The sequence below is a fragment of the Camellia sinensis genome, chromosome 8, assembly GCF_055761805.1.
Source record: "Camellia sinensis isolate YWXY chromosome 8, ASM5576180v1, whole genome shotgun sequence".
NCBI classification, from domain to species: Eukaryota; Viridiplantae; Streptophyta; class Magnoliopsida; order Ericales; family Theaceae; genus Camellia; species Camellia sinensis.
Window position 1 is genome coordinate 40,864,027 of NC_138968.1, and position 16,118 is coordinate 40,880,144.

Below are 16,118 nucleotides of genomic sequence, written 5' to 3' on the forward strand. Positions count from 1 at the left end.
TCGTGTCAGACCGATGTAGCAGACAGTTTATGGGGTCATGTCGGACCGGTGTAGCAGACACTGTGTGGTCGTGTCAGACCAATGTAGAAGACAGTTTACGGGGTCATGTCGGACCGTTGTAGAAGACAGTTTATGGAGTCTTGCGGGACCCTTGTAGAAACTAACCGGAATCAATGTCGGGACAGTTTACAAAGTCTTGTCGGACCCTTGTAGAAACTAACCGGAATCTATGTCGGGACAGTTTACAGAGTCTTATCGGACCCTTAAAAAGTCGCACCCTCAAAAGGTGTGCCCAATCTTTCAAAAAAGGCGTGCCTGACATGATGGCGAGGCACGTGAGTGCCTTGGTTGGCGCGCCCGTTTGTCGTCTGTCGGCAAGTGGCGCGCGATGCGCGGATCGGCCCTGGCTATTTAAACCAAGGTTGAGGCAGAGGCTGAGGCAGACAAAAAACTTCTAAAAAGCCTCTGAAAAAACTCTTCGTTGTGCTGAGAGAGAGAGTCTGTAACACTCTGTTGCGAGAGATATTCTGTAACACTCTGTTGCCCAGAAAATGGCCTCGTCTTCCCGCGGGCTACTCACCCTCTTTCCCGACCTCAACGAGTCAACGAGAGAGAGAACTGGTGCGGTGGCACTGGAAACTCAACCAAGTGCCCCGGAGTTTGCTCCGTTGAACTTTCCGATGCGGTCTGTGGAGCAAAGAATGGCAGTACAGTCGGATGTGGAGGCCAATCAGTATACACTGAAGTCATGTGTGGAAACCATGACGGCGGTCACAAACCTGTCGAACCGGCTGCAGAGTAGGACAAATGAGGTGCAGCAGTTAACCTCCCAGCTGGCTCTGCTCCAACGCATGTATAAAGATGCGCGAGCAGAGATAAGTGTGCTAAAGGCGGAAAATAAGGAGCTGAAGCGGAAGGCCACCGTGATGTTCCGATTCGGGGGTCCGCCATATGCTGCAGTGGAGGAGTATGGAGGAGGCAACTTGCTTGGTGGTCTAGGAAGCATGGAGGCTGGGCAGTCACGGGACAACCAAGAGAAAAGTAAGAAGAAGAGACCTGCAGCAGAATAGAGAAGAAAAATCCCACTGTGGGTGTGGTTGTTGTTTTGTGTGTTTGTTTGTTTGTTTTTTTTTTTTTTTCTGTAAAAATGGGATCGGGGTTGATCCTAGTGTAAAAAATGTGATCGGACCGAGATGGTGAATGGATTGTGGAATTTTATTTTATTTTATTTTATTTATTTATTATTATTTTATTTATTTTATTTTTTTTATTTTTTGTTTTATTTTTTAAAAATATATATATATATATATATATATATATATGAAAACAAAAAATAAATAAATAAATAAATAAAGATGGGGATAAGAGAAGAAAAAGAAAAGAACTTGTCAAAAAACAGAGGGACATGGCACGTGGGTGTCATGATAAGAAAAGGCAAAAGAAAAAGAAAAGAAAAAAAAAAATTCAAATAAGAGTGGAGACAGGTTGGGTGGGATGTGATGGAGGAAAAAGTAAAGTGAGAGAGAGATGTCGTGCATGTGTATGCCGTGTGTGAGATTCTATATGTTCTTCTTTCTGATTGTTTTATTTTTATTTTATTTTATTTTATTATTATTATTATTTTTTTTTTTTATTTGGTGATTTCAAGATGAGAACCTCATGAACATGTATAGAAAGGTTTTCAAAGCAGAGTTGGAATTTCCGCCATGGATTTCCTCTGAAGCTCGGAGGTTAAGTTCGAAACTCCTAATAGGGTTGTTGGGGTTGGAACCCAAAATCCATGAATTGATTCTTAATCTGAGTCGACTCGGGGTTGACGCACTGCCTCTTAGCCGGTGGCGGCAGCGGTGGCGGTGATTGAGCAAAGTTGAGCTTGGCCTTATCACCGCGGATACGTTTGGCGGCCTCGTCGTAGGCTCTGGCTGCTTCCTCAGCCGTGTTGTAGGTTCCGAGCCAGACTCGGACGCCTTTATGAGGATCGCGAATCTCAGCCGCCCACTTCCCCCATGGCCTTTGCCTGATTCCTCTGTACGCGTTCTTTCGAGTCCTCTGAGTCTCACTTTTCGTCCGCGCAGCTTTCTCGCTCGTCCCTTTGTTGAGTTGCTTCGGCTTGCGAGATTTGGTCTTCTTCTCAGACTGATTTGAACTTGAAAGGTCCAGACCGAAGTGATCGGAGAACGGATCGAGCTCCGACCAGAGATCGTCCGTCATCAGTTTCCGGCCGCAGTGGGCTGGGACGAAGTCGGAGATGATAGCACCGCCGCACATCTTCTTGGCGTTACTTCTGTAGAGAGAGAGAGTTTTAGAAGAAGAAGAGGTTTGATTGAAGAGGTTGATGGTGAGTATGGAGATTGGGGTTATGATAGCAACTAGAGAGATTTGCAGAGAGAGAGTTTTCTCTTGGGAGAGTCTAGCAATGGTTGGTTAGCAAAGTTCGATCCGTGGCCTGTTTTCTTCCGGCGAGAATGGAGTCGGAACTGGCCGTTCTTGGTCGGTTTCTTCGTAACCGGTACTGTCAACATATGTGACGAAGAAAGAAAGAAGAGGGCTAATAGCAGAGTTCTTCAATAGTGAGGAGAGGAAGATGAAGTTACAGCGGAGTCAGGGTATGTGTAGAGGTCCGGCGGGCGGCCAAGGCGAGGCTGCCGCCCGCTGGTGAAGCAGAATGATCAGGTTCTTAACCTTGCTCTGATACCATGTAAAATAACTGATGTATTATTGATTGATAAGTGATGTTGTGTATTTTCTGATGTTTACATTGATTCCTATATATAGGAGATGTGAAGTGGAGATGGAGTGGTGGAGTAGGTGAAGTGGAGGTGGTAGTGGTGTAGTGGGTTAGGTTTAGTGGAGTAGGTGAGGTGGTAGTGGTGGTAGGTGATAGTGGAGTAGGTGAGGTGGTAGTGGTGGTGGGTGATGGTAAATTCTAACAAATTTTGTTTCAAATCTTGGTACATTTTGGTACTCCCTGGATGCATTGAAAATCTTGAGGTATGTGCTTCTTCCATCAACTTTTGTTTAAGGTTCAACACATTGGGGACACATACTCGGTTTTGAAATTTGAGCACCATATCTACCAAACTAAATCCCGGTTTCGACTTGGTCCCTAACTCACCACCTATCTTCTTTAAAGTTTCATCTTCCATCTGATGCAATTTAATTTCCTTAAGTAAGGTTGGTTGGGCCATCACTGCTGCCATTGAAGCTTCCTGTCCATGTAATATAAGGTCCACTTCCATTTTAGCCAATTCATCTGCTAATTCCTTTTGCCCTGTAACCAAATTGGTTAAAGTCCCCATACTTTTTCGACTAAGCGCATTGGCTTTGCCAGGATGGTAATGGATCTGCAAATCATAATCTTTAATAAGTTCCAACCACCGTCGCTGCCGCATATTCAACTCTTTTTGAGTAAAAAGGTATTTGAGACTTTTATGGTCAGTGCACACTTCGCAAGTAGTGCCATATAGATAGTGTCTCCATATCTTCAAAGCAAAGACTACTGCTGCTAACTCAAGATCATGCGTGGGATAATTCTTCTCATGGAGTTTCAATTGACGAGAAGCATAGGCGATAACTTTGCCATTTTGCATAAGTACACAACCAAATCCTTTATGGGAAGCATCACTGTAGATTACAAACCCTTCAGTACCGGATGGTTAGACTAGCACTGGTGCTGTAGTCAACCTTATCTTCAATTCTTGGAAAGCAGATTCTCGCTCTTCTGACCATTCAAATGCAACTCCCTTCCGAGTCAGTTGTGTAAGCGGCACAGCAATTTTGGAAAAATCTTGAACAAACCGTCTGTAATAGCCGGCTAACCCCATAAAACTACGCACTTCAGTCACATTAGTAGGAGTTGGCCAATTCGCGATCGCCTCCATCTTGTGTGGATCAACAGAAACCCCTTCCTTTGTGATAACATGCCCCAGAAATGCCACCTTTAGCAGCCAGAATTCACATTTCTTCAGCTTTGCATACAGTTTCTTTTCCCGAAGGGTTTGAAGGATCAAGCGAAGATGATTCTCATGATCTTCTGCATTCTCTGAATAGATTAAAATATCATCAATAAAGACCACCACAAATTCATCCAAATAGGGCTTGAAGACGCGGTTCATCAAATCCATAAAGGCTGCTAGGGCGTTAGTCACTCCAAAGGGCATAACCAAAAATTCATAATGGCCATATCGGGTTCGAAAAGCCGTCTTCTCGATATCATCAGCTTTGACCTTTAATTGATGGTATCCGGACCGTAGATCGATTTTGGAAAAGACTTGTGCCCCTTGAAGTTGGTCAAATAAATCATCGATCCTTGGCAACGGGTACTTATTCTTGATTGTTACTTTATTAAGTTCCCTGTAATCGATAAAAAGCCGGAGTGTTCCATCCTTCTTCTTCACAAATAAAATTGGTGCACCCCACCGAGACACACTTGGACGGATGAATCCTTTGTCCAGTAAATCTTGCAACTGAATTTTTAATTCCTTCATCTCGACTGGTGACATCCTATAGGGAGTCTTAGAAATGGGTTGAGTTCCCGATGCTACATCAATTATAAATTCAATTTCACGGTCTATTAATTGCCCTAGTAACTCCTCCGGAAAAACATCCGGAAATTCACAAACAACTGGAATCATGTTAACGTCCCCATTCATCACTTGCCCCTCCAAAACGCTGCATAAATACCCCTGACACCCTTTCTGAATTAATTTACAGGCCCTAGCTGCCGAAATCAAATAAGGTGGAGAAGTCACTTCCTGTCCCTGGAAAACAAACTCTGACTGTCCCGGAGGGTGGAAATTAATTTACTTAGTCAAACAGTCTATAGTCGCCCCATATTCACTCAACCAATCCATTCCCAGAATAACGTCAAAATAGGTCATGTCGAGAGGTAACAGATTAGCATGCACCCAACTATCCCCAAGTTGGAGGTCACAAGCTAAATATACAGAAGTACAGATCATAGGGTCTCCCAAAGGTGATGACACACATAATATATAAGACAAGTTTTCTTCAGTTTTATCTAAATTAGGAGCAAATAGTTTCAACACAAAAGAGTGGGTGGAACCAGAATCAAACAATACATGGGCAGAATGACCGTGAACAATAAATGTACTTGACGCCACTGTTGCCGCAGTTTGCACATCTCCTGGAACCAATGAGAACACCCTGCCTTGTCTCGCGGTATCTTTATTGTTAGTTGGTTTGGCCGGTGCCTTGGGGTTGGTAGTTGGTGCAGACCCCACTGAACTGGTAGTAGTCCTATTGTCACTTTGTTGCTGCTTCCTCTGAGGGCAATCCTTTATCACATGACCCGTTTTCCCACACTGAAAGCAGGCTCCAGACTTCAGGTAGCATATTCCACGATGCTTCTTTCCACACTCCACACATACGGGAATTGAATCCTGACTAGGGGTAGAAGCATGTGAAGTCCCTGAATTTTGCTTCTTGTTTGGTGGAGTAGTTGACCCCTTCGACCGTTGGCTGTTTTGTCTTTTCCCCTTCCATTCAGAAATTCGATTTTGTGCAGCAATATTTCCTTCCGCTATGACGGCCCTCTCCAACACATCTACATAGGTAGGCAACTTCAACATATTGACTCGGTCCAGAATAGCACCCCGTAATCCCCCTTCAAATTTTCGTGCCTTCTTATAATCCGTATCTACCATATGAGGTGCAAACCGGGCTAACTCTGCAAATTGAGCTTCATAGTCAGCAACAGTCTTGTTCCCTTGTCTGAGAGTTTCAAATTCAGTCACCTTCTTATCTCGCATACTTTGAGGGAAATATTTATCATAAAACAACTCCAAGAACCTGTCCCATGTCAATCCTTGATGTATAGTTCTCGTAAGCATCCACCATCTCCATGCCTCGTCCTCAAGGCTAAAGGCAGCCAGTTGCACCTTTTGAGCTTCAGTGCAAGGGAAAACTTCAAATAATTTCTCTATTCCCAACACCCATGCCTCTGCTTTCATGGGCTCTATTCCTCCTTTAAAGGATGGCGGTTTCGTCTTTTTAAACTCCTTAGTAAGGGTAATGGTCCGGTCTCCAGCATGGAAGTCTTGTACTGCCGGTGGAGGCCCCGGTGGCGGTGGCGGTTGTTGTTGAGGCTGTTGCTGTTGTTGCCTTAGGGTTTCCGCTATTTCCATAATCATTCTCTCCATCCTATCCAACCGTGCAAAAGTAGCATCTTCCGCATCTTCTGTCCTTGTCCTCACCATAGCCTATATAACAATCAATTATGTACAATAGACATAATTTCAAATTGTTAGCATTATCAGAGTTCATATAACGTTGCCATCGATCTCTTCTATACTTTCGGGGTGTCATGCATGATACCTAAATCTTTTCTAGACACCCTAAAGCTCAATGGATCTGTGTGTGAGATAGCAACTCGTGCTCTGATACCATTTGTCACGCCCTAAACTTGCCCCTAAAAGTTTGGGCATGACCTATTCAGAAACGTACATTTAACCTGATGTACATGAAATACGGGGCCTTACCGGAAGCACGTAATATGAAAATAATGAAACATATGAACTCCATTGAGCTACTTCTACATGCCAGGATCTCATACATCACATGTACCATAGTAGATAGATAAAGTCCCAACTATATCACAGAGCATCGGTTATATACATACACATGTGCAGTCCCAGCCCCATAATTGGGCATATACAAAAACAAAACTATTGAAGTTATATACATTCGACCTTAAGTGGCAATCAAACAGTAAGCCAACATCTTAACAGACTTCACAAAATAAATGGCCTTGCACAGTGCCTGAACATACGAAGGTTGACAAAAGAAAAGCAGGCGTCATGGCTAGGACTGACCACCAGGTTGGTTACCTACAGAAACAGACATAACACAGAGTGAGCCAGACTCAGTGAATAGTAATACTTAAATAAAACGATGCTTAACTTGAAATATAATGCATCAAGCGTAAGAAGATGCACGCATAGCTAGTCTGATTCTGTACTAATGTCATAACGGCCTTAGGCCCATTTTTGAAACGTAATGGCTTGAAACATAATATCTGGAAACATGATGGCTATAAGCCCTTAAACGTAGTGGCACAAAGCCCTTAAACATAGTGGCACAAAGCCCTTAAACATAGTGGCACAAAGCCCTTAAACATGATGGCACGAGGCCCTTGAGTAAGTTGGCATTAAGCCCTTGAAACATTTGGCATTAAGCCCTTGAATTATTTGGCATTAAGCCCTTGAACATGCTTGTATGAACTCAAGAGTTGTCTCACACGGATTCTAGAGGTGACTCACTTCGTAGCACTTTGTTTCGTATCATAACAATTTATACGGAACGGCCATAGGCCCCGAGTCTTACAAAACTTCGAGTCATGTGAAAGTATTTCATTCTTTTCTTTATTTCTTTTCATGCTTGGCTTCATTCTCATAATTACATATATAATAATCATGCGTTAATAGAATGCTAATGACAATCATTATATGTGAAGCGTACTACTGCTCACAGTGTTGTGATGACGTGCTTGTTCCTCCCGGAGTATGCCCTTAGCTTCAATCTCTCTCACTTCTTCCTTCTTCCTATCCTCTCTTCACTTTTCTCGCAGGGAATATTTTATGAGAAGGTTCGTAAGTCTTGAGCTCAATAAGAAGCTTATACACATATATATATATATATATAGATTGAATAAGGACAAAATCAATCGTTTAAACATCCGAAATTGAAATTTCTCAAAAATGCTTAATATTACCTAAAAATTATGCTGATCACATATATAAAATCAATTTCAGATAATTAAGCCCCTAAGGCTTCCAATTTCTGATTTAAACATTCTTATGTAACAAATACTTTTTCTTGTTTAAACAGATAGACACCCTTAGACATGGAGTTCACTTACTTAACCTTAATTTCGCATAGGATTTCACAATAAGCATTCAAAAACACAAAATAGGGTCTGAAGATATATCAGAAAACATGTACGAGGGTCGGGTTATTACAGTTTGTTGCTAGGGCAAACAAAAAGGGCTTGCTAGGGGCGATGTTGAACGGTGTGTTCACCGTGAGAGGAGCTTGCTAGGGGCGACTGATGTGATGGGCCTTGTGAGGTGCTTGAATAGGAACAGATGTTAAACCAGCAAACTTGGCACCCATGTAACTTATGACGTGGTGCTGAACAGTGATGGCGACAGATGAAAAAGTGTGCCAAGGGGGGCTTATGACAGGGTGCGGCAGGGGGCGACTTAGGTGGTGCGCCAAGGGGCAGCTTGGATGGTTCACATGGTGTATCACCATGCTTACTATGATATAGGTGTATTACCCCCTTCAAACTCAAACAGGTTTTAAGATAGAAACCTATTTGAGGTTGAAACGGAGAGAACTGAGAGAGTGCGGAAGCACCAAAAAAAAAAAAGGATTTTGAGTGATAAAGGAGCAGAAGGCTGGGATTGGACCAGCAGAGGACATCGTGGTTTATTGGTTTCTGGAGATTGGGACAAACACCGGTATGTCTAAAAAAAAAACTCTAGTGGGCAGCGAAGGAAACACAGACTGGAAAGAAACACATACCGGAATTTTATAGCTCTGATCTATGAAGCACGGACACGTCGCTGGAGGCAGCGTATGGGTGTTGGACACGGACACGCGTCGGACACGCGGTAGACACGTGTCCGACACTCGACCTAACGTGTCCCTGTTTTTTTTTTTGAATTTTTGCAGGTGGACACTCTTTCGGACACGCTTGACACGTTGTGGACACGTTGTAAACAGAAACCCTAACCAGAGACCTAACCCATTGAAGATAGAGAGAAAGAGAAAGAGAGAGAGAGAGAAAGAACCTGTCGAGGCTAGATCGAGGAAGAACCTGTTCGTCTCTCATCGTCTTCATCTCCTCTCTCTCTGTCCATCTCTCTCTGGTGTCGCCTCTCGCTCTCTAATCGTGTCTGCCTCTCGCTCTCGCTCTTGCCTCTCACTTTCTTTCCCTCTTCCTTATACCGTGTCTGTCTCTCCCTCTTTATTCCTTTTTTCTTTTTTATGCCTTTCTTTTGTAAATAAATAATATAAATAAATACAAATAATATATATTTTTTTTAATTTTACATATAATAAATAAAATAAATAAATAAAATTAGTATATATTTTTTAATTTTACATATAATAAATAAAATAAATAAAATTAGTATATATTTTTTAATTTTACATATAATATATAAAAAAAATTATATATATTGAACGTGTCCCCAGCGTGTCGTGTCCCGTATTTTTTGAAAATTTGCGTTTTTGCGTGTCCGTGTCGTGTCGCGTGTCCGTGTCCGTGCTTCATAGGCTCTGATACCATATTAAGATAATTGTACGGAGAGAGAAGAAAAAAGAGAGAGAAAAGATAAAATCTATATATTGAATAATGTTGTATAATATTGTTGTATTGAACTATTACAAAAGGTGGCCTATATATAGGACTTATATGGAGTGCTAATCAAGAAATCATGACAATAAGGAAACCTTTAGAAATATGAAAACCTAACGAATATGGAAAATAATATATTCTAGATATGCTTTAACAACATTACTGAAACAGCTTGAGTCAATTGATTATGCAACTTTTGCTCCTGTCTTGGGGTACAGTGGTGCATTCATTATTTTGGAAATTTTCAGCTGAAATAATTTGCTTCAGGTTTCAGGAACTGTTTGGTGGCTAGACCAATTATCAAATAAACAGATATATGCAGTTGATTTGCTTCTGATTTCTGTTGAAAGCTACTTCAATTTCTATGTCTATAAACGCATCAATCTCTGATTTCAATTTCTTGTGATCACTGCAGTGACAGATAGTGGTAGCCCAATGCCAGTCCATGTAAGTTACAGTGCAGATACTGCCGATCAACCTGCTCCCGTGTCCCCTACATCAACTGAAGGCTGGGGAGAAGTTGAAAATGAACTTCAAGAAGAGCATGAAAGTGACAAAGATGGGTGGGACGACGTCGAGCCACTTGAGGAACCAAAGCCTTCTCCAGCTCTCACAAACATCCAAGCAGCTCAAAAGTGGCCTGTCTCACAACCAAAAACACATGGTAATAACATCCAGTCAACTTCTTGGTGTGGTGGTTTTACAAATCCATCCTTTAATCAGACAAGTGATATTCCCAGTTCATGCCTGAGTACCTTGACCATGGTACCATACAGTCTATTGGGAAGTCCTAACCAAAACTATAGGTACAGTATTAAGTTCATAATCACGGACAAAGGGCACAAACATATTTACAAAAAGACTATTAGTTTACTGCTTTAGATTAATAGAGAGATGATAGAGACCTCATTTTATGAGGTAGAACTCATTAATAGCCTGTTTTGTAGGAGGGAAAACTGGAGTAGGGAAGAAGAGATGGTGTGGGGGTAAAAAAAGAGAGATGATAGAGACCTCATTTTATTGTATTTTTTTTACTGTGGGAAAGAAGATGGAAGGAAATAAGACTTCTAATGTACAGTATTAACATTCAGCCTCCGAGTTAAATAAATCATTGGGCTAGGTGAATTATTGAATTTGATATATTTATTTATTTTGTCATTCCACAAAAGGGTAGTGATTTTGTTTGAAGAGCAACACATATTACTTTATGTATGTATATCAGAACTTCACCTGCAAATTGATAACACACTTGATAATCTTGCTTGGTGCCATGTCCTTTTTGCCACCACATAGCTATGTATTTAATCCAACCCAAAAAAGGTGTAAAATAAATTGATAGAGAGAGAATAAATTGTATGTATTATTGATTGATGTATGTTATATATTACAAATGGTGAGGGGCTCCTTATATAGGAGATGTAGTGGAGTAGGTGGTAGTAGGTGATAGTGGTAGGTGTGTAGTAGGTGGTAGTAGGTGGTGGTAGGTGGAGTAGGTGATGGTAGGTTTTAACAGCCCCCCGCAAACTCAAGAGGGATAGGAACTAACCAACTTGAGTTTGGAGAGAGTAACAAAACAAGAAAAATAATCTGAAAAATAAAAAATGGATAGGAGACACTGTATGGTCGTGTCAGACCGTTGTAGAAGACTGTATGGTTATGGCAGACCGATGTAGAAGACACTGGCTCGTGTCGGACCGATGTAGAAGACAGTTTATGGGATCATGTCGGACCGTTGTAGCAGACAATGTTGTGACAGTTGTTGTGACAGTTTACGGAGTCTTGCTGGACCCTTGTAGAAACTAACCGGAATCAATGTCGGGACAGTTTACAAAGTCTTGTCGGACCCATAAAGGAGCTAACCGGAATCAATTTCGGGACAGTTTACAGAGTCTTGTCGGACCCATGAAGGAGCTAACCGGAATCAATGTCGGGACAGTTTACAGAGTCTTGTCGGACCCTTAAAAAGTCGCACCCTCAAAAGGTGTGCCCAATCTTTCAAAAGGCGTGCCATCAAAAGGCGTGCCCAATCCATAAAAAGGCGTGCCATCAAAAGGCGTGCCATCAAAAGGCGTGCCCAAGTCATAAAAAGATGTGCCGGACATGATGGCGAGGTGCGTCACCACATTGGCTTGCGCGCCCGTTTTGTCGTCTGGCGTCAAGTGGCGCGCGATGCGCGTGTCTGCCTTGGCTATTTAACCAAGGTTGAGGCAGAGGCTGTGCAAACCAGTCTGAAACCGCCGAACATTTGCATTCTGAAATACTCTGTAAACACTCTGTAACCAATCCTTCTCTGAAAGTACCAGTCGGAAATCGCTACTTCGCTGAAACACTCAGCAACCCAAAAACATGGCCTCTTCTTCCCGTTCAGCTACCCAGAACATGGCCTCTTCTTCCCGTGGTCTGCTCACTCTCTTTCCCGACCTCAACGAGTCCACAAGAGAGATAGCCGGTGCGGTTGCCCATGAACCTCAACCAAGTGCCCCTGAGTTTGCTCCGCTGACCTTTCCTATGCGGTCTGTGGAGCAAAGAATGGCAGCACAAACAGATATTGAGGCCAATCAGTATACATTGAAGTTATGCGTGGAGACCATGACTGCAGTCATAAATTTGTCGCACCGGCTGCAGAGTAGGACAAATGAGGTGCAGCAGTTAAACGCCCAACTGGCTCTGCTCCAACGCATGTATAAGGATGCGCGAGCAGAGATAAGTGTGCTAAAGGCGGAAAATAAGGAGCTGAAGCGGAAGGCCATCGTGATGTTCCGATTTGGAGGGCCGCCATATGCTGCAGTGGAGGAGCAGGGAGTAGTGATCGTGCCCAGTGGAGTGGGAAACACGGAGGCAACACCGGCAAGGGCCACCCAGGACGGAGGCAAGAAGAAAAGACCGGCGGCAGAGTAGAGAAGAAAAAACCCCGCCTGTGGATGAGGTTGTTGTGTGTGGGTTGTGTTGTGTTGTGTTTTTTTGTTTTGTTTTTTTTTTTTTTTTGTGGTGTAAAATGGTGATCGGGGTGAGCCCCGATATGAATAAAATGAGTTTGGTGTGCAGTTCGTCTTCTTCGTTTTTTTTTTTTTTTTTTTTTTTCAACGTTGAATATCAGAACAAATAAAAAAAAAAATGGAGAGTGTTTGGTTTGGAAGGGTAATCAAAATATATTTGTGGGTGTGTGTAAGGGTGGATAAAAAGGGTCAAAAAGCACATGGAGTCTGAGTGTGTGCATAATAAAAATAATAAAAGGAATGAGTGGAGAGAGGGTGTTATGTTTAAAGAAAAGAAGAGTGGTGGAATAATAAAATCGTGTTTTTTTATTTTTATTTTTTTTAATAATAATAATAATAATAATATATTAATGGAAAGCATGTGCGCTGGTAGTGTATGGTGTAAGGTGATGGCTTTATTTGAAAGACAAAAGGTAGTAGAGGTAAATATTAAAAGAAAAAGAAAGGAAAAGAGAGGGTTTAAAGGGAGACTGAATAATAGCTGGATCATTGTTAATGGGAGGTGAGGTCTGAACAGGTGCAGTAAATCCTTGATATCACTTCCACGGAATAGTATGTACTCATAAACCTTGTCACTCGGAGGAACTTGTGGACCATCCTTTTTCCGTCCTTCCGTTCCAAATGATCTCACGTTTCGCAATCCAATACTGGACTCTTCAGTGTTGATTTTGTACAAAACGCCCTCGTATCTCATTTCACTCTTGGAAGTCAAGCTAATCAAGCTGCCGATGTAAGAATCGGCCGATGAAGTAGATCTAGAAGTCTCTGCCGCCATAGTTGCAGCAGCAGAACAGACCGAGCAAGAAATCAAACTGCAGTCCCCTGGTTTTTTTTAGAGAGAGAGAGAGTAGAGATGCAGAGAGAGAGGGGGGAGAAGGATATTCTGGCAAGTTTGAACCAGGCAAGTTAGATGCTCCAGTTGGAAAAGGGGCATTGAATCCAGAATACTGCATCGGCTGCTGCATGGAAGGAGGCATTGATAGTCCAGGTGTTGGCCTAAGCAAAGTTTGCTGGTGCAACTGAGGGAGACCATTTGGGGGGCCATAAAATCCTTGCCAGTACATTGGCATAGCTAATCCACTTCCATTCGCACTTGGAATAGGGGGTGAAGGCCCCCGTGACCCTAAATTTGCCCCAGGTTGATACAAAGGTAAACTACCTTGGAAACTTGACCCTGGATGTCCCAACTGTGCAGTATGGGAACTAAGATCTGTAAGAGATCCGCTAACAGCAGGAGGCAAGCTTGAAGATGTAGAAGCAGGTCGAGGATAGTGACTCGGATCAGGAGAGCCTGCTGCTTCGTCTTCAGCTTTAGGGATTTCAGAGACAAGAAGGAGGAGAAGAAGCTGGTGTTATTCGATGACAGATCTGACTTCAACCCGCATGGTTTCGAGCCATGGCTTGTTCTAGAAAGAGAAAGTATGAGAGAGGTCTTGCGAGTTGATGGAGGTCTCAAATTGGTTGAGGTCCGGCGGGCGGTCAAGACAAAGTTGCCGCCCGCCGGAAGGCGAAGAATACCAAGAGCTTAACCTTGCTCTGATACCATGTAAAATAAATTGATAGAGAGAGAATAAATTGTATGTATTATTGATTGATGTATGTTATATATTACAAATGGTGAGGGGCTCCTTATATAGGAGATGTAGTGGAGTAGGTGGTAGTAGGTGGTAGTGGTAGGTGTGTAGTAGGTGGTAGTAGGTGGTGGTAGGTGTAGTAGGTGATGGTAGGTTTTAACAAAAGGTACTAGACAGTTATGAACAACCAACAATTGTTTACTATGGCGTGTTTGTTTGTTTATTTATTTATTTTATTATTATTAAATTAATAATTATATATCTAGGTGTTGACTTCTTAAAGTAATAATACCTTTTTCTTTCATTCCTTGTTTGTTTGTTTATTTATTTATTTTATTGTTATTAATAATTGTACCTCTAAGTGTTGACTTCTTAAAGTCAAACCTTCCTTTTAAGCTGTTTTTATATATGATTACTTTTTCAGAGAAGTCTCTATCTAATGTGAGATTTTTTATTTTCTCAGTTTCAAGTTTGGTACCAAAAAATACTCTGAAGATTACCAAAGCCGAAGATGATGACTTGTGGGGTTTGATAGCTGCCCCTCCTCCCAGATCGACTTCAAAACCTTTGAACTTGAAAACCAGTGGAACAGTTGACAATGACGATCCATGGTCTGCCATTGCTGCTGCTCCACCTACCACAAGGGCCAAACCTTTGTCAGCTGGGCGAGGACGAGGTGCGAAACCTGCTGGTCCAAAATTGGGTGCCCAAAGGATAAACCGGACATCCTCATCTGGGATTTAAATTATAGGTAAAAATTAAAAATTAAAAATAAATAAGAAGAAGAACAAGCAAATGGAAATGAGAACAGCTGAGTTATGTACATTTTTCTCTTCTTAGGATTCATTGTTCATTTCAAAATATAATGAAATTAGGGCACAATGAAATTAGGGCACGGCGAGTTGAACATTTGATTTGTAATATCATTTTTTTCTATCAATCATTATAATTTGACATGGAATAGCATTAAAATGTCAAATTTTGACAAGTTTTTTACTGGTATAAATGTCATTTTGGCACACTCAACATAATTTTGTCATGATCTTATTGTGATAATCTAATGATTCAAATTTAAAGTTGAAGTGAAATTATGTCATTTTTGGATGTGTAGTTTAAAAATATTTTATTGTTATTTTATTGAATTTTTAAGTTTAGATGTTAAGATATGTCATTTGTTGATGTGTTTTATCTAATAAAAATCACAAGAAAATCATTACAAATTGAGTATCTCTCGTTCTTCACATCATTGGATCAAAATCCTCTTTTCAATAAGCTTGAGTTGGAACAAAGGTCATTGCCAACTTGGGCCTCCAAAAAAATGTTTTTTAATGGAACTCCGAGTCGGTTGTTTCTAGTAAGTCTTGGTTTGGCATTTTTGTGAGGCTATATAATCACAAAAGATAAAAAAAAAAAATTATAAAATTACAAAAAGAAAAAAAAGTTACAAAAGTATCAAACTACCCTATATACAAATAAAAAGTCAAAAAAGCATCATTTTATACTAAAGATAATTTTGTCATTCCAAAATCAAAAAGTTAAAAAAGTCAAACAAGAATATCCAAATGACTAAAAAAGTCAGGCAAAAAAAGTCAAAAAAATCAAAAAGTCAACTAAAAAATTCATTACCAAAAGTAGAAAATTAATCCGAAAGTATAAATTAAAACATTAATGTTCTCAATTTTTCAATAATTAAAATTTTCAATTAATTCAAGTATCTTTGCCTCATAAGTTATAAAAAATTACATCAAACATTCGAGTACATACTCTCAAAATATATATATTGAAAAAAAAAAGAAGATAAATTACAAATACACTCTCTGAAATTTGTTTAACATATAAATTGTAAATATCTCTTTGTCTGAAATTTTTTATTTATCAAAATTACTTAAAAAAGTGAAATTTCTAATTGTTCTCATATTTAATAATAAAATTACGTAAATTATTAATTGAAATATATTTCTAATATCATTAAAAACTGTCAATTAATTTGATAATCTATTAATAAAATTATGTTATAAAATTATAAATTTCAAAAGATAAGATATAATTTCTAAAATTATAAGGGACAATTTATATTTTAAACAAAACTCGTAAATGTATTTATAATTTATTTAAAAAAATAATAATTAAAAATATATATATACGCAGCCCCCTAAGCTGCAC

General features: G+C 40.5%; 2 protein-coding genes across 13 annotated transcripts in view; one reads left to right on the plus strand and one right to left on the minus strand.

Annotated features, from left to right (window-relative positions):
- Positions 1-14,981, plus strand: part of LOC114284510 (uncharacterized) — a 58,832-nt gene extending 43,851 nt beyond the window's left edge. For all 12 annotated transcript variants that reach the window (XM_082882527.1, XM_082882534.1, XM_082882528.1 and 9 more), the window contains 2 exons: positions 9,801-10,049; positions 14,419-14,981. In XM_082882527.1, the coding sequence (XP_082738653.1) occupies positions 9,801-10,049; positions 14,419-14,699 (530 nt within the window). In that variant the 3' untranslated portion in view covers positions 14,700-14,981. The remainder of the gene's footprint in view (positions 1-9,800; positions 10,050-14,418) is intronic.
- LOC114306347 (ethylene-responsive transcription factor RAP2-3-like) lies at positions 1,728-2,312 on the minus strand. The gene has a single exon (XM_028251561.2). The coding sequence runs from the start codon at positions 2,266-2,268 to the stop codon at positions 1,747-1,749; it is 522 nt and encodes a 173-aa protein (XP_028107362.2). The 5' UTR covers positions 2,269-2,312; the 3' UTR covers positions 1,728-1,746.
- Positions 14,982-16,118: the final 1,137 nt, after the last annotated feature.

Coding starts and splice junctions, on each gene's coding strand:
- LOC114306347 (XM_028251561.2), bottom strand. CDS start 2,268: ATGTGCGGCGGTGCTATCATCTCCGACTTCGTCCCAGCCCACTGCGGC.